The sequence below is a fragment of the Gobius niger genome, assembly GCF_951799975.1.
Source record: "Gobius niger genome assembly, chromosome: 23".
Lineage (NCBI taxonomy): Eukaryota > Metazoa > Chordata > Actinopteri > Gobiiformes > Gobiidae > Gobius > Gobius niger.
Genome location: NC_136874.1, coordinates 12,840,972 through 12,863,932, shown reverse-complemented (window position 1 = coordinate 12,863,932; position 22,961 = coordinate 12,840,972). Strand labels below are relative to the sequence as shown.

Here is a 22,961-nt window from a genome sequence, read left to right as displayed (position 1 = left end):
GATTAGGGATATAACAAGTCTCTAATAGTCAACAGCAAGGTATACCAACACTGTGTTGAACGGCGGCTTCTCTGTTCAGCTTCAAATCCACAGGTGAACAGGAGCATCTGGAACTGGCGGCTCAAGATTTCGAGTGATCCATCTGTCACTGGCTCTGCAAGAAGATGTGGCCTTCGGGGGAAAAGGCTCAAAGTCGCTCACTGTCGACTGAACGGATTTTAAAACTCTTAAAGGAATAGGCCACCGTTTTTACATACTAAGATATGTTCTTACCTCACTTTAGACGTGTTAATATATCCCCGTCTGGTCTTTGTCCGTGCGCTCTGTCACGCAAACGGAGCACATACGCAGCCTCTCCCACATGTCATATAGCTCCGAAAAAGCTCACGATAGAAGCTACCAAGCTCTTCCACGTGTTCCCTATTTAAATAAAGTTACGTGAAGTGTTTTCATGCGAAGTATATTTACACAGAAATGTAGCATGTCGATTTTATAAGCAAATAAAAAGGGGGACTATATTGTGAGGCGTAATGATACGAGGAGCACAGCGTCCGCGTAGTAACTCCTAAAGACTTCCCCCGCTCACTTCCGTCAATAACCTTTAGGAGTTACTGCGCGGACGTTTTACTCCTCGTATCATTACGCCTCACAACATAGTCCCCCTTTTTATTTGCTTATAAAATCGACACGCTACATTTCTGTGTAAATATACTTCGCATGAAAACACTTCACGTAACTTTATTTAAATAGGGAACACGTGGAAGAGCTTGGTAGCTTCTATCGTGAGCTTTTTCGGAGCTATATGACATGTGGGAGAGGCTGCGTATGTGCTCCGTTTGCGTGACAGAGCGCGCGGACAAAGACCAGACGGGGATATATTAACTCGACTAAAGTGAGCTAAGAACATATTTTAGTATGTAAAAACGGTGGCCTATTCCTTTAAACTCTCTGCAAGAAGGATTAAGAACAATATGATTCAGCTTTTCTGCCGACAGTCTTTAGGACACTCTTTCTCTTTCTTTCTTCCTCCCTTGATCCAATTCTTCTCTTGCTGTCTTTAACTCCCTCACTCACTCCAGTATTCCTCTCCCTCTTTGACTGTCTTTCTTTCTTTCTTTTCCTTTCTTTCTTCCTCTCTTGATCCAACTCTTCTCTTGCTGTCTTTAACTCCCTCACTCACTCCAGTATTCCTCTCCCTCTTTGACTGTGTTTCTCTCTTTTCCTTTCTTTCTTCATCCCTCAATCGAACTCTTCTCGCTGTCTATAACTCCCTCACTCACACCAGTTTTCCTCTCCCTCTTTGACTGTCTTTCTCTCTTTTCCTGTCTTTCTTCCTCTCTCAATCCGACTCTTTTCTCTTGCTGTCTTTAACTCCCTCACTCACTCCAGTATCCCTCTCTCTCTTTGACTGTCTTTCTCTCTTTTCCTGTCTTTCTTCCTCTCTCAATCCGACTCTCTTCTCACTGTCTTCAACTCCCTCACTCACTCCCGTATTCTTCTCCCTATTTGACTGTCTTTCTCTCTTTTCCTTTCTTTCTTCCTCTCTTGATCCAACTCTATTCTCACTGTCTTTAACTCCCTCACTCACTCCAGTATTCCTCTCCCTCTTTGACTGTCTGTCTTTCTTTCTTTCTTTTCCTTTCTTTCTTCCTCTCTTGATCCAACTCTTCTCTTGCTGTCTTTAACTCCCTCACTCACTCCAGTATTCCTCTCCCTCTTTGACTGTGTTTCTCTCTTTTCCTTTCTTTCTTCATCCCTCAATCGAACTCTTCTCGCTGTCTATAACTCCCTCACTCACACCAGTTTTCCTCTCCCTCTTTGACTGTCTTTCTCTCTTTTCCTTTCTTTCTTCCTCTCTCAATCCGACTCTCTTCTCACTGTCTTCAACTCCCTCACTCACTCCCGTATTCTTCTCCCTATTTGACTGTCTTTCTCTCTTTTCCTTTCTTTCTTCCTCTCTTGATCCAACTCTATTCTCACTGTCTTTAACTCCCTCACTCACTCCAGTATCCCTCCCCCATCTTCATCCCTCTCTCACACTCTCTTGTGAATGAACCGCTCTCTCACACGCACTCACACACTCTCCGTGAAAAACTGGCATCGGCGGGGGCGTCGTCGGCACATCACGGCGCGAACAACTGTCGCGGGCACTCTGCCTTTTGACCGCGGCCGCCGCGCCAATGGCAGAGCGGGCCGGTCACGGGAAAAAGCCGTATCTCTCAATTCAAACCTCCGCGACCGGCGAGCGACTGGAGGATTTAGCCCTTTTAGCACATGGACGCGGGCTTACGTAACTGCATTCCCTGCCCGTGCCCACTTTGCGCCGTTTAGTTAGCCATGTGTGCCATGAATCACCAGGCTCCCATGGTTTAATATAGCGGGCACGTGCCACTTCTTATGTAACCGTCGCATCATTGTGTAATTTCGAGGGCCATATCATAAACTACTATCCTGTGGCCTACTTTGTTCTTATGGTGCAATATTTTCTTTCTTGGTAGGAGACACCGGGGCTGGAACTGTCAACAGAACGACCCACAAGAGTCACATTTACATTTAATGAAAGCTTAAAGGCAATTTGAAATGATTTAAATCAAAAGACGTTAGTGCTCACGAGTCCTTTGAATGGTTCTCTGAAATAAGCGGATCCTAAAACTCCCCGTAAAGAGCTATAAATCCCACCTCTCTTTCTGTAAATGAAAACTTTGATGCTTCTAAGGGTGCATTCACCACCCCTGCTTGATTCGTTTTGCTGGGATAGCATGGTTCGTTTGAGGTGTTGTGAATGTGCGAACGGACTCTGAAAGTGAACCCTGGTCCAGCTGAAAACGTGGGTCTCGATCCGGTAAAGACCGACTCTGAATCATTTAACCATTTGATTTGAGAATGCGACTGAGCCAGAGAGCGGAACAAAAACAGGAAGCGAAAGTTGCCAGTATCGTGCGTCTGCTCACAACCAAAACTAATGTTATGGGTTCTGTTTGAAATGAAAAGGACACATTTGCAGACCCTTTATATTAGAACTAACAGAGTTCATATGAAATTGACACCAAGACTTAGCCATGACTCTAAAATACAAGGTAGAAAACTTTGAAATAATAGGCCAGTGAGCAAAAGCCTCGATTCAATCCTTTTTGGTCCTTGTCTCCGCGGTTTGCTCTCTCATGATGAGCCCATTGCTGCACAGTGTGTTTCTGCCAGGTATTAAAAAGTGCCATAAGAAAAACAATACAGGCACAGCCACACACGCACACCGCTCCATTTTGTGACAGAAAAGGAAGTGGAGTTTAATAAGCCAATTAGACCAATTTCTTGTTCACTGTTTCTCCTGTAGAAGGTTTTGTTTGTACGTTGTTGTTTTTCACTGCTGAGAGCCCATAATGGTCCTGGAGAAAGCAGCTAGCGTATGCTAGCCATGAGACATTTCTTCTTCTGAAACACTGAAGAGACTCCAAGAGCCCCCACACCTGCAGCACAGTGGAGAGGTCACAAGACACGCTACGGGAAACAAAAAAAGGACCAGCGAGGAGGTATCCGGACAAGAATCACAGCTAAACCACACATGCCTTGTGGGATAGATACAGACGGCATCTCTGGAGTCGCCCAAATATGGTCATTTTTAAAAACAGTTAAGGGGGAAAACAACTTTGAAAAAATGTAGATTTTCTCTAATTTTTCAAAAACTGCTTTAACAAATGCTGAATTATGAACATAGTTTCTACTAAATAATGATGCAAAGACATGGGGAGGAGCAAAGTGGTTCAACAGCCCATAAATACATGAATAACGGAGAACTTGATGCTTCAAGTTAGTATTGGGCTAATGCTAACGGTTAGCTCGCGCTAGCTACAACTGCCGTTTTTTCACTTCTACTGAACAATCTGTTTTGAGAAAATACCCACATGGGCCTGATTTACACTTGACTTTATTTGTATGTGATAAATAAGTTCATATTCCACCAGAAAATGGCAAAAAAGAGTGAAAAATTGTGTTTCTCTAAAGATTCTATTTTCCCCCTCGGCGAGGCCACGCCCCCTTCTATGACGAGATGCCGTCTGTATCTACACAAGGCATGTGTGTTCTGGTGTTCTGGCTAATGGACGTTCATTGGCGAATAAAACAGATGAACTGCTAAGCTCTTCACAGAGGATGGTGAAAGACTGTTAAGAAGCAGAGGGAGCTTTGCAGGGGGAAGAGAAGCTGACCAGTGCAGGACACCACGCTCTGAAACAGGGAAAAACCCAGGAGACATTCATCCATGCCGACTCTGAGTCTCAAGTCTATTTTGACATTTGTTTGGATTTGTAGGATCTAAAGATATTGTAATTGTTTAAAGTACAGACATCTTTTGCATAAAGTAGGATGATTATATGTTTTCTCTATACATTTAAATCAAGTTTCTCGAATCGTGACACGTAGTCATTTCAACGAGATGTTTTTGCCATCTAAACTCGTCACGCCGTATTTGCGCTGAGCTCACATTCTTGCCTCCGTTGCATCACCTAATGGGCTCTGCTCCTGCTCGTAGACGGGGATGACGGCGGTTGGAAGCCATGTGAGGTCGCGAGCCCATGGAGAGCGCGGAAACACTCACCGGATACTGGGCCACAGCAACCTTTTATAATGAAGCCGAGAGAGGGGAGTGGAGAGAGGGCGCTCGAGCAGCTTCAAAGAACAAGAGGAGGGGGAGATTCAATGAGAGATAGAGGCAACTGTAGCGAGCTATAATGAGCTTTCTTCAAATATGCACCACAGAGGAAGTAGAGATGAAAACACATCGGCTAATAAGCGGAAAGGTAAGAAAACGGGGCCATCATCATATCGAGTTGTTTTGTAAATTATAGTCCAATAACAGGAGCTGCCTCTTACCAAACGCTAACACAGGGAAACGAATATACCTGAAATGTCGAAATAGTCAGCAGCAGATGGAAAAGTCTCCTGTGTGTCCCCTTAGACCGTCCTACATGACAAGGAAAAGAAAAAAATCCGTGGGAGAAAGAGAAACCTTAGCCGATGGGAGTCTGACCTGACCATGAGCTAATTCGAAGAGGAACGTTTTGAGCCTAGTCTTAAATGTAGATACCGTGTCTGCTTCTTTAACATGAGCTGAAAGTTGATAATAAAACCTTTGCTTGATGGCTATAGGCTCTACTTCTGCCCTGCGTTTTGAGAGCAACGTGCTCTGTTTGGCTGGAAGCATGTACAACAAATAAAATCGGCCCGAGTACAGACCCTTGTGGCAACCCGTAGCACACTTTGGAGCGCGGTGAGGACTTTTTGTTTTGACAAAACCTATCAGATCAATACGATTTAAACTGGTAGAGGGCTGTTCACATTCTAAAAGATTTCTAACGGAACCAGGGTTGAAACTAGTCTGGTGTCGGACACGGGGTTGTTTTTCTTTCACAAATGCTGCGTTTACAAAATAGATCTATGGTATCAAATGAAGTTTACTCAATTACAGGAACATAGTGATCAAATGTAATGTTGTAGCACAGCATGGTTCCACTTTGACTCACAAAATAGTGCCATTACCTGATGTGTTGAGAGAATATGATTTGACTTTGTTTAACCGGGGACTGGCATCGACTGCGGCTTTAGCAAGAGGAAGCGAGTGCGTGGAGAAGTCAGAGGAAGGCAGCTCTCAGGTCAGGGCGGACGACAGATGGTCCCAGCGGCAGAAGGGGGGGGCAACGTGACGCCAGCCTCTGCACATCTGTCAGGGAGAAGGACCGATGTCGAGTGCGTGAGTTCAGTGTGGATGCGGCGGTGTGGGATTTCCGAGCACATCTGCCGCCGGGTGAGTCCCTGTGTGCGCCCTGTGGATTGGTGAGCGGTGCAGAGCCATCTGAGTCCAGCGAGCGTCATTCATAGGAACGGGATGAATGGAGCTGATCCACGAGTCTCTCATGAAGCGGAAGGTTGCACAAGGGCCCTCCACGAAACTCAGTGCGGTGAAAAGCTCAGAGCAGTTCTGCTGGGATCCTTCCTGGTTCTCTAGCGCACTCCAGTGCATGAGTGTATACATGAGAGTGCGTGACTTTGAGTGTTTAGGCTATGTCCACATGAAGACAAACCGCTTAGAATTTCAGAAACTTTCTCTGTAAACACGGAGCCAGCTCAGTAAGTGTTTGCGTCCACTTGGATTGGCTCACATCTGAGAAAACACTGCAATATATCAGCCAGGCCTGCGTGAGGCGCTGTGAATAGAACAAGACTGTAGATATTACATACTCTGGGAACTTTCTGAACTATAAGCAAGTTGGTAAATATGAAACTTCACAATGGATTTACAATCTACAGAAGAGACGAGGAGGTGAGTTATTCATTCTGTCAGGAGGCTCTGCAGTGTTTTTTCTTCGTGTCACCTGTGGCTCACTGCGGGGCAGATGAGCGGAGGATTGTGCAGTTAAAGGTTAAGGTCAGTAGATTGTAGATAACAAACACTGTGATGTCACAGTTTTAGTTATAACTGGGACTTAGTTTGCAAAATGATCATCTACAGACACCCAAGACGCTGGTTTCGTCTGGATGATTCACTGGACTGATATAATATTTTTGCGTTTAGTCCTGAGCTTGACTTTGTGTGGACAGGGCCTTAAACATTTTTACACAGAGCCTGTAGTGGAAGAGCTCCTAAACTAGCTCCTAGTAAAAAATAAATAAATTTAAAAAATTGGTGAAAAATTCAAATGTTGCCATATTTGGGGAGTTCAAACCTCAATAAATCCATAAAGGAGTTCGATATCAACCTATCCCTCTGAGAAACCTGCTATAAGCTCTAACCTGCTATAAGCCACGGCGTTCGCTTAGTAGTTCATACGTTTTTTATTCTTCTCTCGATTAATGCTCCTGGATGTTTTTAAAATGTGAGAGTGAGTCTTGGATTTGAAATAGAAACGTATAAATATAAACACTCCCGTATATTTTCATTAAACTTTCAGTCACTAAAAAGTCACTTCTGAGTCCAACTCCTTTGCAGATGGCTGTTTGTATTCTAAAGAGCCTCCTCCGGTGTTTGCCAGAATACCTTGTTGTTCCTCGCGGCGGGCTCCTGGACACATGGGGAAATGGGGCGGGGCCTCAGGCTCAGAGGTCATATCTATCCCGGGGCAGCTGTGGCTACATACATAGCTTACCATCACAGAGTATGGTGTGAATTAATCATGAACCAAATTGTACCGCCAATTTGAGCGTCATGAAAAGCGCTATTTAAAACTAATCCATTATTATTCATTATTCTTGTAAAATTTGCTATTAATTTATTTACACGTTCAATTTCATGAAGTTTCAGGCGAGTTTTCTTGCATTTCTGTGACTATGACCCTGAAAAGTGTGAAATGTGCCTGTAAAGTCGTCCCTGTGAAGAATAGGGATGCTACAAATGTGGAAGGTACGAGTCCGGGCCATTCCCAACATTTTAATTTAGCGGTTGACACTTTCATTGTTTGTAAGTACAAATCAGGTATAGGGCCTTTAACAGACAATCGGTCGGCGAGTAGCGGCTGCCACCTAGTGTCCATAAAAGTGCAGGTGAACCACCCAAAAAACACAAATAAATAAACATTTTCATTCTACATTATCTCTCATTCACACACCAATGTACACAGACACTTGCAGTATTCATTCCCACTATACTTGGTTGTGGTAAGCCACTATTGTAGCCACGGCTGCCTTGGGGGAGACTGACAAGGGAAGCGAGGCCACCAGTCTGTCCCCCCTCAGATCTGTGTCCAAGATGCCGCCTGTTTGCTCTGACGCCACCTGTGCGACGGTCCCGGTGTCTCTGAGGGCGAGGGGCTGCAGTCCCTGGGCTCGCCTGCCTGAACTACAAAGGCCTAAGAAGAAAAAAGGGTGGTTAACATGTGTGCTGACAGGTGATTGGCTCAGAATTGTGTTTGTCAGAAACATGTTGCCCTGACGTTCTGCATGATGAGTCCACCATGTTTTATTTGTGTGCATAAGTTCATCATTGATTTCAATCCTAAACTGTAAGAGGAGCAGTCTATATCTTTTGCTCTGATGATGAGGCGACTGTCTGGTGTCTGGGAGAAGTCGAGATGTGTTCACAAACCGTTTCTAACAAACGCGAGACGTTGCCAGATCTGAGGCCCCGCTCTGTTCTCAGGTTCTCTGATGTGTCCGACTTGATTCCAAACCTGAAGTCATCAAAATAATTAATGAAAACTGAAAATATATATATATACTCTCCATATAAAAGGAATATGATTTACATTACATTACAATTACAGAATTCGAGTCCAAATTGTGCATAAAATAAATATGAATTTGTTCATGTACAAAGTTTGCAGCAGAAATACCAGAAATTATTAAAAAATGTGTGTATGATAGATCAAATTTAAATGGTTTCTCCCCAAAAATGTTTTGATTGAAGGCTTGACTGACACATTTTTTGTTCAAAAGGCTTATTGGGTCAATAGCCAGGGAAGATGAGATTGTTGCAATGGTAGGACGAAATATTTGGAACAACACACAGACCCTCAGACTGTGAAAACATCAGCAGAAAAGTTCCTATTCTGCACTTCTGTCTGCTTTGCCACTGACAACATAATGCTACTTTTAAAATGATCCAACAGCTCCATCTACTGGACACTGGTGTGAATTACAGTTTGAAACCTGTCTCATTTTGTCATAGAATAGATGTCAACCTCATTCATTAGAATTACTTTGTTTTCCTGTATTTTCATTTTTCATTTGTCAATTGTCGTTGGGGAAAAAAATCACTGTTTCCACCTAAATTTGTGCTTTGTTTCACACAAACTTACATTTTCACTCAGTTACTCCATTACTCACAGTACTCAAGTAACATTTTCTCACAGTACTTTTTAGCTCTTACTGAGTAATATAATTTCAAAGTAACGTTTACTTACTAGAGCTCATGAGTCACCGTGAGCAGAATGGCCACTGGCTCTAGGGCCACCGGTCTGGCCCCTCACTTTACCTTACCCTTACCCCCGGGCGTGACCGAGCTTTACCCAAATCTAAAAGCTTCAGAGAAAAGCATCCAAAAACAAAAATGTGCTGGAAAAGCAACAAAAAAGTGACAAAAACACAACAAAATGTGAAGAAAACATGATGACAAAGCAATGAAAAACGCGGTGGAAAAAACAACAAAAACATGACAAAAAAAACCTGAAAAACAAGAGATGAAAACCCAACGAAAAAGTGACAAAAAAGTGACGAAAACAGGCCAAAAAGCCACAAAAAAGTAATAAAAAAGCAGCAACAAAAACAAAGAACAACAAACAAAAATGCAGCGACAACGTGACAAAAAGTTACCATCACTTTTCTAGATTTGAGCTTTCAAATGAATCGTTACAGTGTTGCTCTCCAGTCAAGAAGCCTTTGGATTTGGGTAAAGCCAAACTGGAGAAATTGCTCTCGGTTAAGGCGGGGGGTAAGAGGTTAACATATGTATTTGTGGAAGTGTCGCATTTACGCTAATTTGGGCCGGGCTGACCAGAGTCCAGGGCTGTTTTTCAGTCCCAGTCCACCCCTGGAACTAGTGAATTAGACGTAATAAAGTGCTTTTATTTTGGTGTGCTGGAGCAAAACAGGAAGTCACTTCTTGGGCAGCGTTGTTATGATTTGAAGTTATGCAGAGTCAATTTTGTCTTTAACCTCGCTTTACCCAAATCTAAAAGCTTAAAAGAAAAGCATCAAAATAGCGACGAAAACGAGATTGAAAACGAAACAAAAACGTGCCGGAAAAGTGACAAAAACAGAACAAAAAACAACAAAAACAACAAAAACATGACCAAAAAAACCTACAAAAAAGACATGAAAACACGACGACAAAACAATGACAAAGCAACATAAAAATCTGACAAAAACCCACAGAAAAAGAGACCAAAAACAATGGGGGAAAAAGCAATGAAAACACACCCAAAAAAAAGTAATGGAAAAAGTTACAATCGCTCAGTTTTCAAATGCGGCGTTATGCGTAATGCGCATTTACGCAAATTTGAGTCCAGTCCCGTCCCAGCCCGCCCCTGGTGATCAGCCTCCTCCCCGCGGTGGGCGGAGCCACGGTTTCCAAGGCAAAGGGCGTATGAGGAAGTGAGCGGAAAAACACGGCCGAATCCTTCTCCTTCTCCTCTTCTTCTCCTCCTGGTTCCAGGTTCACCGAGGCGCAAACATGCCGGCCAAGAAAGTCTGCATCGTCGGATCCGGGAACTGGTAACACGCGTTTTTCTGACTTTTTAACACGCGGAAGGGTTCATTGCAGCGTGACAGGTGACGCTTTGACAGGCAGGGGAGGAGGGAAGTTTAGTTTGCAGTCCGCTGGCGCGAGGAGGACCCACTGGTCAGGATGTCAGAGTGAATGCTCCGCTTTGTCCCCGTGTTGGTGAAGCCTTTAGGTCTGGACAAGGGTGTAGCCTCGTCTGTCAAGTGGAAAGTGTGATTTACAGGTGGCTTTTTATTTACCTGTTGTTGTAGGCGTTCAAAGACTTCCTGGAAATCGTGCGGCTTCTCTTGCTACAGCATGAAACATCAACAACAAAGTGCCCTTGTCTTCAAACTATAGTGTCTCCAAAGAAGTCTGGTTTAGTTTATTTAATCTCTTAACCCCCGCCTGAGCCGAGCACGTTTTCTACAGTTTGGCAAACGAAAACAGGGACAAAAAAAACAAACAAGAGAGCGTCAAAAACGTGACCAAAACTTGACGAAAGCGATGACAATGCAAAAAAAAAAAGTAACGAAAAAGTGCCAGAAAAGCAACATTAATACTAAAAATTAAATAAATGAAATTAAAAAAGTGACTAAAGAGACAAAAAGAAAAAAGAGCTGCAAAAAGTGTCTAAAATTATAACAAAAAAGCAACAGAAACACAACATGAAAAAAAACTATATAAAAGGCAACAAAAACACAGCTACAAGACAAGCGACGAAAAAGTTGCAATCAGTTTTGTAGGCCTTAGCTTTCAAATGAGGCGTCACACACTGTTCCTCTTCAGTTGAGAAGCTTTTAGATTTGGGTAAAGCCAAACCAGAGTTAAAGTGGAGCGTAATCCCACCTGAACCGAGCACATTTTCTTCAGTTTGGCTTTACCCAAATCTAAAAGCTTAAAAACAAAAGAAACATCAAAAAAGCAACACAAATGTACCGGCAAGCAACATAAACACAACATAAACACAACAAAAACACAACATAAACGTGGCAAAAACGCCTCAAAGCAGTTCAGATGGGGTTAGATGTTAACCTTAGACTTGGCCGCATTAACAAGAAGAGTATTTAGCATTTCATAGCAGCTTGTCACAGTTGACGTATCTAACAGGACAAGGTTCAAGTGTTTTTTTCATAGGATGAATAACAAAAAACAAAAAAACAGTAGGATGAGCTATACCTAGGAAGTAATGTTGACAGAAAGGTACATTATACTTTGCATCGCCTACTTTCACTCTCATAAAGTCGGCTAATGGTTGCATAGAGTACTTTGCTGCAGCTTGTTGGTTCTTTGGCTGTACAGCTATTATCCATGGATCTGAATACTTGCATGATCATCAGTGATAAAAGGATTATATATATTCGATCCATTACATGTTGAATGATTTTGAAACGTTTTTGAGTGTTTTTCAGGTTCAGAACCAAGGCAAGTTTATTTGTAGAGCACAATTCGTACACGGGGCAATTCAAAGTGCTTCACAGTTGCATAAATATAAGAAAACAAATACAATCAATAAAAACATCAACATAGAATTAATCAATTACAGTAAGAGGCAAGAGTGTAGATAAAATACTTTCAGTTATATGCATGTTTAAGTCTTAAACCAATTTATACTATTTCCGATCCTTATTGGGCTCAGTTAAGTTCTGAACTGAGCTCGATCTAGACCTGGTGGCAGTTGGAAAGTTGAAAAAATATATATGAGACGGTATTTGGTGCATAAACTTGAAGGAATAGTTCTCTTTAAATAACTGGGATATGTTCTCACCTGAGCTTAGACGAGTTGATGCGTACCTGTCTGGTCTTTACGCGTGCGCTCAGTCATGTAAACAGAGCACAGACGGCGTTAGCATTTAGCCTCTCCTCCTCTCATCTATGGATCCAAACGGATGTGAAGTTAGAAGCAACCAAGCTCTTCCACGTTTTTCTTACTTAAACATGGTTACACGAGCCTTTACACGATCCAAGTCTAGTCACACAAAATCAAACATGATCTTCTATATTGCAGGGCGTAATAATATTAGAATAATGAGTCCAGAGCTGAGGACGGTACAAAGGAGTACAGTACGCTTTAAATAAAGTCAGCTTTACTCTCTCTGTACAACAGCCAAGCTTCTGTGCCAAAGGATCGGCCTGGGCAAACAACACTCTGCATGTCTGTAAATGTCTTCATCGTCTGACATGCCCTCAGTGATGATGTGCCCGAGGTGCTTGATTTTGTTGACAAAATGCAGAACGTTACACAGGCACGGTAGGGCATGAGCTTCACAGATAGGAGGTCCCAGGTTCGATTCCCACCTGCTGGACTGTGTGTTTTTGAGTTTGCATATTCTCCCCGTGTCTGCGTATGTTTCCTCTGGGTACTCCAGTTTCCACTACCACTTAAAACGTGTAAAATAGGTGAATCATCCAGCCAGGTGTTGTAGACCATCAGCCTGGCTCCACATCTTGAGGTGGGGTCCAGGGCGCGGTGCTGCTGCCGCCCACTGCTCCTTACAGGTGGTCTCAGCGGCGTCGAGGGATGGGTCCAATGCAGAGGACCAATTTAGATTTACAGTGTTGTATAAAATAAGGAACCTTAGAGACAAAAGACAGACAAAAGTTTGGAATGTCATGTTCTTATCGTCCTTGGTTTTACAAATCATAACCACACTCTTAGAGCTATTGTACTTACTGTCAGGTTTTATACCATGGGATGGACAGATATTGAGGAGCTGCTCCAGACCGGCCGTACCTGCACTAAACACGACTAAAGGGGCTGCACACAAAAGATGCTTTAGAACAATACTTCCAGTGACACAGCCAGTGTTACAGCCACTGAATTTAGTCGGCAGTTCATCTAAACCATAACTGGGTACACCTTTTCGAGATAATTTCAAGAATAGTTTTCTTTGATTTGCCCGAATGCTTTTGAAGCCTCCACAAGCACATAAAAACAGATGAGTTCTACCTTCTATATAAGCAATGGTCTCTTTAAGAGCATATATACACATGCCACTGCCTAACATGGTCTTAAATCCAAAAAGGTTATCTGTAGATCTCACAGATTTTCGAATCCTTTCCAGAAGGACAGTTTCAATGATTTTACACACTAGACACGACACTAGCCATAGCTATCGGTCTGTAATTGTCCAAACTGCCAACCTCCCAGGAACCAATAACCAATAAGTTTGTACATTTTACATTTCATAAATATCTGTCTCAAGAGTCTCCTACAAACATTCACTTTAACTTTATTTCATCTACTGTCCACTTTCAAATTCAAATCAAATTCACAGCAAAGTGATTACTGCAATTTATTCATTGTAAAATTATCTGTAGATTATTCGATAATAATCCTGAGTTGCAGCCCTAGATTTAACCCTTTCAGTTCCTCCTATTGGTCAGCCTCCATCATGCTCTGAGTGAGTGACAGGCAAATGCAGTGACGATCGAGTTCCCAGAACAAGATTTTGAACACAGTTTTGCATGTGCCTCTCATGCTTCCAGGGGCTCGGCCATCGCCAAAATCATCGGGCACAACGTGAAGGGCTCCAACCGCTTCAACCCGATGGTGAACATGTGGGTGTACGAGGAGATGATCGGCGATCGCAAGCTGACGGACATCATCAACACGGAGCACAAGAACGTCAAGTACCTGCCGGGTCACGAGCTGCCCAAGAATGTGGTGTGTGTGTGTGTCTCTCACGCAGTCAAACAAGCAACCTTTAATCAGCCGCCAGATTAAAGCGTAAGATAAAGACGGCACTTTGGCCAAGCCTCCGCTCTCACCTCGGGCTGTGCCAAAGGAAGAATCAAGAGTTGACTATTTTAGAATGTTAGTGCAAACGTTCTTGACAAAAACATTTATTCAGTCTTTAATAAACCGTGTCAGAATTAAATAGAACGATTAAGAGAAGACAAAAGTGGCTGTCCGAGAGTAGCAGCCACGACAGTGTTTGCGGGATTGGAAAGCTCCGCAATATCTTTCACCCTCCTGCTTTTGTCAATCTAAAAATTTGTTATCGGCCTTCATTTTACTTACATTTTGCATTAAGTAGGGCTGTCACGATAATTATAACTTAATTATAAGTATTTTGACTCTTTGATTGATGAATGAAAGATAAACAATACATTTTGGGCTCAATATTTATTGTCTGTACATGTATTTTCCTTTTTTGTCACTTTTACGTTGTATTTAATTGTATTTTGATGTTTTTTAATTGTATTTTGATGTGGGATATTTTAATTTGAAGTACTTTTCAAACAATTTTAAGCTTTAGAGTTAGTTTCTGTGCCATTAAATGTCTTCGTTTATCACTTCAAATTCAAGTTATTATGACAGGCCTAGCATTGATATAGTAACTATTGTGACAGACCTAGCATTGATATAGTAACTATTGTGACAGACCTAGCATTGATATAGTAACTATTGTGACAGGCCTAGCATTGATATAATAACTATTGTGACAGGCCTAGCATTGATATAGTAACTATTGTGACAGACCTAGCATTGATATAATAACTATTGTGACAGGCCTAGCATTGATATAGTAACTATTGTGACAGACCTAGCATTGATATAGTAACTATTGTGACAGGCCTAGCATTGATATAGTAACTATTGTGACAGGCCTAGCATTGATATAGTAACTATTGTGACAGACCTAGCATTGATATAGTAACTATTGTGACAGGCCTAGCATTGATATAGTAACTATTGTGACAGGCCTAGCATTGATATAGTAACTATTGTGACAGGCCTAGCATTGATATAGTAACTATTGTGACAGGCCTAGCATTAATATAGTAACTATTGTGACAGGCCTAGCATTGATATAATAACTATTGTGACAGGCCTAGCATTGATATAGTAACTATTGTGACAGGCCTAGCATTGATATAGTAACTATTGTGACAGGCCTAGCTGTAATCCCTCCTCAGAAGTGTCCAGAGTGTGACACTTTGAAAGGCTATACCTTGGCTCTAAGGTTTTACACAGTTTCAGAATATTACGTTACTCTCCTCTTTATACTTTCCTATATTTACAAAATGTTTGCAGCCTGTTTTTCACTGAAAAAGGAGAAAATAGCTCTAAAATATGACTGATCAAGCGTATGTAGTAAACATTTCCCGACGACAATAAAGCTTAAAGAGTAACTAAACACCAAAACCACTTTTTTTTGCTGATAAACGGTCTAAATGGTTGTTGAATAGAGTTAGCTACATGTCCCAGTCAATATGTTGACATTTGGGGCAAACTTGTTCAAAATCTCACTTTAGTGTCTAAAACCGCATGGTTCGCGCCCCCTACTGGTTTCACGCAGCAACTACATTTGATATTTTGCGGTTGGAGGAGAGTGTGTCCACGGCGTCCACAAAACGTCATCAGTTCTGCCTCTGTGCCTCTGTGGCCCCGCCCACACACGCCTCCGCCTCCTTCACGTAGCAACCAGGACACGCGTCTCGCACACACCGCCTGAGCTCATGAGTCAAACCAGTAGATGGCGCCCCTGCGATGCTCACACTTCGGCCGAGGTGATGTAGAGGAATAAATCCCTTAGAAAAGCTACTGTGCGATGCTCTCTCTCTGTTCGCAGTCACTGACAGCGAGCGAGTCGTCTACCAGAGGCGATCTTTTTTTTTTTTTCGTAGGATAGTTGCTACTAGTGATGCGCGGGTTGCGGGTTCCACCGTCGTCTTTACAGCAGGTTTTTGGCGTAAATATACGTCGGATTTTCATAAAACAAGCAGCGTTTTGCAGCTTGTGATCCAGAGAACGCTTTTGTGGAGCTCATGTGTCCTGTTTTCCACAGTATGTGCGACTGTGTGTAACTTCGGCTGACCTGTGCTCTCTTCCTCTCTCCCTCTTGCCCAGCGCTCTTCGGAGGGAGAGAGAAAGAGCGCGCGCGATGACACGCCGGTGCTGTTCATACGGATCATATTTGTAACGCGTAATATTTAATGGTTGCGGGTGCGGGGCGGGGCAGGTTGTAAAAATAGAACAACGTTGCGGGGCGGGCTGGGTCGGGTTAGAACCTTCCCCAAATGCGGGACCCGCGGGTTGAAAAAAACCCTGACCCGCGCATCACTAGTTGCTACATCAAGCAATCACAAGTCATGAGAATGTACCAACTCTCCTACGAAAAAATAAACCTTGCGCACAGTCGTGACAGCGGTAACAGCAGTCTGTCAGTCCTGTCAGTCCTGTCAGATCTAGGGGCTTGGTCTGAGACTGTCAACAGAGCAGACCCCGCCTACACACTCACCCCCCTCGTCTCCCCCAAAGCCTCCGAGACCACCCCTTTCTCAGCAATTTTTGACTTTAGTTTGTGGGTGGGGAAAGGCTCTGCCACGCCCGTTGAGTTGCACTTTAAGTGTGCCCCTCGTTGCAGGTGGCCGTCCCAGACATCACCGACGCAGTGAAAGGAGCCTCCATCTTGGTTTTCGTGATTCCGCACCAGTTCATCAGCAAACTTTGTGACCAGATAAAGCCTCACATAAAAGAGGACACCATCGGGATATCGCTCATAAAGGTACTGAGAAAACTCAAAAGAGGAAATCCCAAAGTCACGCTACTCTGTGGTTTTCATCATGGGACTGTGTGGTTGTGAAATGCAGATCAGGCATAATCAAACTCAGGGAACTCTCTCGAAACCCTCCCTTCTTCTTTTTTTTTTTTCCAGGGAATTGACGAAGGCCCAAACGGACTCAAACTCATCTCTGACATCATTCGTGAGAAGCTGGAGATCGAAGTCAGCGTCCTCATGGGAGCTAACATCGCCAACGAGGTCGCGGACGGGAAGTTCTGTGAGACCACCATCGGTAAGAGGAGCGCCTCGTAGCGTCTGCGCCGGGTGAAGGGTTTAGTGAAGTGAAGTGCTTCATCTGTGGCAGGATCCAAGAACGAGGCCAGCGGGGTGATCTTCAAGGAGCTGTTTCAGACGCCCAACTTCCGGATCACCGTCATTAAGGAGTGCGACACGGTGGAGCTGTGTGGAGCGCTTAAGGTGAGGGCCAACTTTTATTCTTCATGTTCAACCTGTTCTTTTCTTTGTTCGTTCTTTCTTTCGTTCGTTCTTTTCGTCCTTTGTTCATTCTTTCGATCTTCCTTCCTTCCTTCTTTCTTTCACTTCCCTTCACTTCCCTTCCTTGCCTTCTTTCCCTTCCCTTCCTTCCCTTCTTTCCTTTCCTTCCTTCCCTTCCTTCCCTTCCTTTCCTTCCCTTCCTTCCTTCTTTCCTTCCCTTCCTTCCCCTTCTTCCTTCTTTCCTTCCCTTCCTTCCCTTCTTTCCCTTCCTTCCTTCCTTCTTTCCTTCCCTTCTTTCCCTTCCTTGTTTCCCTTCTTTCCTTCCCTTCCTTCCCTTCCTTCCTTCCGTTCCCTTCCCTTCCTTGCCTTCTTTCCCTTCCTTCCTTCCCTTCTTTCCTTCCCTTCCTTCCCTTCCTTCCTTCCCTTCCTTCCTTCCTTCCTTCCCTTCCTTCCCTTCTTTCCTTCCCTTCCTTCCCTTCCCTCTGTTCCCTTCCCTTCCTTGCCTTCTTTCCCTTCCTTCCTTCCCTTCTTTCCTTCCCTTCCTTCCCTTCTTTCCCTTCATTCTTTCCCTTCCTTGTTTCCCTTCCTTCCTTCTCTTCCCTCCCTTCCTTCTTTCCTTCCCTTCCCTTCCTTCTTTCCTTCCCTTCCCTTCCTTCTTTCCTTCCCTTCCCTTCCTTCCTTCCGTTCCCTTCCCTTCCTTGCCTTCTTTCCCTTCCTTCCTTCCCTTCTTTCCCTTCCTTCCTTCCCTTCCTTCCTTCTTTCCTTCCCTTCCTTCCCTTCCTTCCTTCCCTTCCTTCCTTCTTTCCTTCCCTTCCTTCCCTTCTTTCCCTTCTTTCCCTTCCTTCTTTCCCTTCCTTGTTTCCCTTCCTTCCTTCTCTTCCCTCCCTTCCTTCTTTCCTTCCCTTCCCTTCCTTCTTTCCTTCCCTTCCCTTCCCTTCCTTCTTTCCTTCCTTCCCTTCCTTCCTTCTTTCCTTCCCTTCCTTCTTTCCTTCTTTCCTTTCCCTTCCTTCCTTCTTTCCTTCCCTTCCTTCCTTCTTTCCTTCCTTTCCCTTCCCTTCCTTCTTTCCTTCCCTTCCCTTCCCTTCCTTCTTTCCTTCCTTCCCTTCCTTCCTTCTTTCCTTCCCTTCCTTCTTTCCTTCTTTCCTTTCCCTTCCTTCCTTCTTTCCTTTCCTTCCTTCCTTCTTTCCTTCCTTTCCCTTCCCTTCCTTCTTCCCTTCCCTTCCCTTCCTTCCCTTCTTCCCTTCCTTCCCTTCCTTCCTCCCTCCCTCCCTTCCCTTCCCTTCCCTTCCCTTCCCTTCCCTTCCCTTCCCTTCCCTTCCCTTCCCTTCCCTTCCCTTCCCTTCCCTTCCCTTCCCTTCCCTTCCCTTCCCTTCCCTTCCCTTCCCTTCCCTTCCCTTCCCTTCCTTCCTTCTTTCCTTCCCTTCTTTCCCTTCCTTCTTTCCCTTCCTTGTTTCCCTTCCTTCCTTCTCTTCCCTCCCTTCCTTCTTTCCTTCCCTTCCTTCCTTCTTTCCTTCCCTTCCCTTCCTTCTTTCCTTCCTTTCCCTTCCCTTCCTTCCCTTCTTCCCTTCCCTTCCTTCCCTTCTCTTCCTTCCGTCATAAGTAAATGAAATTAAATAAAACTTGCCAAAAGGAAGCGCTTACATGTCATTAAAACACTTGAATTCAAAATGGTATTAAATCGAAATATCTATTTTACTAAATTTGTTAAAAATTTTACCACATTCAGCTGCAGTTTTGGGTGACATGTTGCAGATTTCTTAATATTTATTTATTTATTTATTTATATATGAGACGTGCTGCTGAACAATTCTGTGCGGGGGAAGAAATTGCTTTTACACAATGTCAATTATTTAGTATCAATTGAAAAAAGCTAGATTTAAAGAAGTCCCTTTCCTAATGTTCTATTTTAAAGGCGTAAACGTGTCTTTTTCAGAACATAGTGGCAGTGGGAGCCGGGTTCTGCGACGGCCTGGGCTTCGGGGACAACACCAAAGCGGCGGTGATCCGGCTGGGTCTGATGGAGATGGTGGCCTTCGCCCGGATGTTCTGCTCGGGCGTGGTCAGCTCGGAAACCTTCCTGGAGAGCTGCGGCGTGGCCGACCTCGTCACCACCTGCTACGGCGGGCGCAACCGCAAAGTGGCTGAGGCCTTTGTCAGGACGTCCAAGGTACTCGTATGTGCACACTATAGACACAACCAAAGAGCCTGACAACCAAACAAATAGATACTTACCTTTTCAATATACCATCAGGTGCATTTTAAGGTTTGCTTAGGATCATTATCCATTTGTGGAAGCCATTCTCTTTTTGACTTCAGCTTCTTTCTAAAGGGTTACGTTTTCTTCCAGAATTTGTTGGAACTGAATTGAATCCATTCGTCCCAATAGAATAGAAACCAATATAATTCTTGATGGTTTAAGGGCTTTAAAATTGTAGAGGGCACTTCCGGGTTCTATCTATAATGTAACAAAGTCCAGGAACTATAGATCATAATGCATTTGTAATGGAAGAAAAAATAACCAGGGACTATAGATCAGAGTGCATTTGTAGTGGAAGAAGAAACAACCAGGGACTATAGATCAGAGTGCTTTAAAGAGTAACTAAACACCAAATCCACTTTTTTTTTGCTGAAAAACGGTCTAAATGGTTGTTGAATAGAGTTAGCTACATGTCCCAGTCAATATGTTGACATTTGGTGCAAACTTGTTGAAACCTCTGCTGGTTTCACGCAGCAACTACATTTGATTTTTTGCGGTTGGAGGAGAGTGTGTCCACGGCGTCCAGAAAACGTCATCAGTTCTGCCCGTGGTTCTGCCTCTGTGCCTCTGTGGCCCCGCCCACACACGCCTCCGTCACGCAGCAACCAGGACACGCGTCGCGCACACACCGCCTGAGCTCATGAGTCAAACCAGTAGATGGCGCCCCTGCGATGCTCACACTTCGACTGAGGTGGTGTAGAGGAATAAATCCCTTAGAAAAGCTACTGTGTGATGCTCTCTCTCTGTTCGCAGTCACTGACAGCGAGCGAGTCGTCTACCGGCGGCCATCTTTTTTTTTTTTTCGTAGGATATAGTTACTACATGAAGCAATCACAAGCAATGAGAGTGTACCAACTATCCTACGAAAAAATCACCCTTGCGCACAGTGGTGACACCGGTAACAGCAGTCTGTCAGTCCTGTCAGATCGAGGGGCTTGGTCTGAGACTGTCAACAGAGCAGACCCCGCCCACACACTCACCCCCCTCGTCTCCCCCAAAGCCTCCGAGACCACCCCTTTCTCAGCAATTTTTGACTTTAGTTTGTGGGTGGGGAACGGCTCTGCCACGCCCGTTTAGTTACTCTTTAAATGTTATGTATTCGCGTGTAATTCGTCTTTAACGGTTTCTTCTGTTTGTGAATCAGTCCATCGCAGAACTGGAGGAGGAGATGCTGAACGGGCAGAAGCTCCAGGGCCCACAGACGTCAACCGAGGTCTACAAGATCCTGCTGAAGAAGGACATGGCCGACAAGTACGTCCATATAACACTGTCTAGCACAGGCCCGGGCAAACTTAGGCCCGGGGGCCAGATACGGCCCGCCTAGACCTAGTCTTGATTTAGTCGCTATTTTGACGCTTTTTTAAATAAGTTTTTAGGGTTTGGGTAAAGCTGAACTGGAGAAAATTGCAGTCTATTTGAGCATTTGTTTTTTTTTGGGATGTGATCAATACTAGGAAGAGAACATAGTAATTTTCTCAGTAATTAGAAAGTAATTTGTGGCCTCGGCATTAGTAGTACGAGTTTTCTATATCTTTTTTTATTGTCTTGCAGGTTTCCACTCTTTTCCGCCGTCTACAAGATCTGCTTCGAAGGCAAAGAGGTCAAAGAGTTCATCACGTGTCTCCAGAACCACCCGGAGCACATGTGAAATCAACACATTCATGACCCTTAAACAATATCTGTGTACAATAGCATTTATACACAAGACGCCTGCTACCTTTTCACAAGGGACCAAAGTTAAACCTCCTGCGATGATTGTTTACAACCACTAGAGGGCGGTGCAGCTCTACTCTCTTCCTAACGCACAATATCCTTAAAAACACTGCACTTTGGAAATAGTTTTATCAGGTCTAAATTTAGTTTTATTTTATTTTTTATATGTCGAGTGCCTTGATTTATGCATGTTTAAGCATTTCAAATTATCCTGTAAAAATCATGTTTTAATTGAGACTTTTTTTTAACACTATGGAGAAGAATAAATCAATGTAGAAAAACGCAATGTAATAATGTCTACTGGTCAGATTATTTGAAATACTAGTAATATTTCTTATGCTTTTCCTACTACTGCAACTAATAAAGACTCTCCACTAATGATTGCAATTAAAATACTTCCCCTGTATCTGTTTGTACTGCATCTCAGGATTATACCACCGCTGCTTTTACACAGTCCACTTTTCGTTTTCCCATCGATAATAATCACTCCAGTGTTTGGCAGTTGTCCGGGCTCCCGTAGATTCCCTTTTTGAAGTCTGTCTGAGACAGTGGATTACAGAAAACAAAAGACGTCCTTGTCCTTGTGTTCCAACTCTTTGATTCAGTTTGTGTGTCCACTCACAATGTGTCTCTGTGGCCCTTCAGTGAACTCCAGGGATCACGGGCAAACACCTATTTTGGGAGAGCTGCAAAAAGGACACAACACGGCTATAAAAACATGGCAAAAAGTGCAACAAAAAGCAACGGCAATGTGATAAGAATGTGACAGCAAAGCAATGAAAACATGAGAAAAACGTGAAGAAGCTGGAGCTAATGTGCTCGGTTAAAGTGGGGGTTAAGGCTTTGATTTACTCATTCAGACCCCGACAGATGCTGACCAATGGAGTGAAGTCATAGAGCAGTCTCTACAGACTCTGAAAACAATATAATACTGTAATATTGCACACCCCCCTCTTGGAACCGCCACCTTAACGTGGTGGAGGGGTTTGAGCACCCGAATGATCCTGGGAGCTCTGTTGTCGGGGGCTTCGTGCCCCTGGTAGGGTCTCCCATGGCAAACAGGTCCTAGGTGACGGGTCAGACAAAGAGCGGTTCAGAAGCCCCTTATGAGAGACCAACCACCTGCAGGAGGCGCCATTGGGGGCTGGTGCCATGTAATTTGGGCAACTCCAACACGAAACGGAAAAGTGGAAGAAGATGGATGGATGGATATAGCACACACTTGGTGAATATACAGCAGGTGATACAGACATTTCTTAAACATTTCTTTGTATTGGCCAAAACATTGTCCTTTCAAACCGTGGTCTCAGACAGGATGAGGATCATTTGAATCTGTCCTGTGAGAGATTTTTTTATTAAAGTGATAGTCTGTAAGTTTAAATGTTTACAAATTCAATAGATTGTGTATAATTGATTGCCTAGGTCTGAAATTTTACACAACATAAGTAATATTAAGTAATTATAATTTTTTGAAAGTCCCTCCCATCCACTAATCAGAATCCCCGGTTCGTCACTTTGACCAATGAGACGAGCTTCCCTGTGAAGTGGCCTGTCATGTCCAATTCATTTAGAAATTCTGTTCAGGCTCTCCTCCTTTAAAAAGTAGGAGTGGCTTTCTGGTCTAACAGGGCAGGGATTTGATTGTTTACTTTCAAATCTCACTCTCCCCTCACTCTGCAAACTTACAGACTATCACTTTAAATCTTATGCTGTCTGAACAGAAGAAACCTTCAGCTGTGTTATTTCCCTGTTTATTATTTGTCATATATTTCAGTTAATTCTTCTGCAAAGAATCTTA

General features: G+C 43.6%; 1 protein-coding gene across 1 annotated transcript; it reads left to right on the top strand.

Annotated features, from left to right (window-relative positions):
* Positions 1–10,064: 10,064 nt before the first annotated feature.
* Positions 10,065–21,414, top strand: LOC306982025 (glycerol-3-phosphate dehydrogenase [NAD(+)], cytoplasmic-like). The gene is made up of 8 exons (XM_079581769.1): positions 10,065–10,197; positions 13,676–13,853; positions 16,561–16,701; positions 16,852–16,990; positions 17,063–17,175; positions 19,127–19,360; positions 20,595–20,701; positions 21,002–21,414. Exons 1-8 carry the CDS (start codon positions 10,157–10,159, stop codon positions 21,096–21,098), a joined length of 1,050 nt encoding a protein of 349 aa, XP_079437895.1. The 5' UTR covers positions 10,065–10,156; the 3' UTR covers positions 21,099–21,414.
* Positions 21,415–22,961: the final 1,547 nt, after the last annotated feature.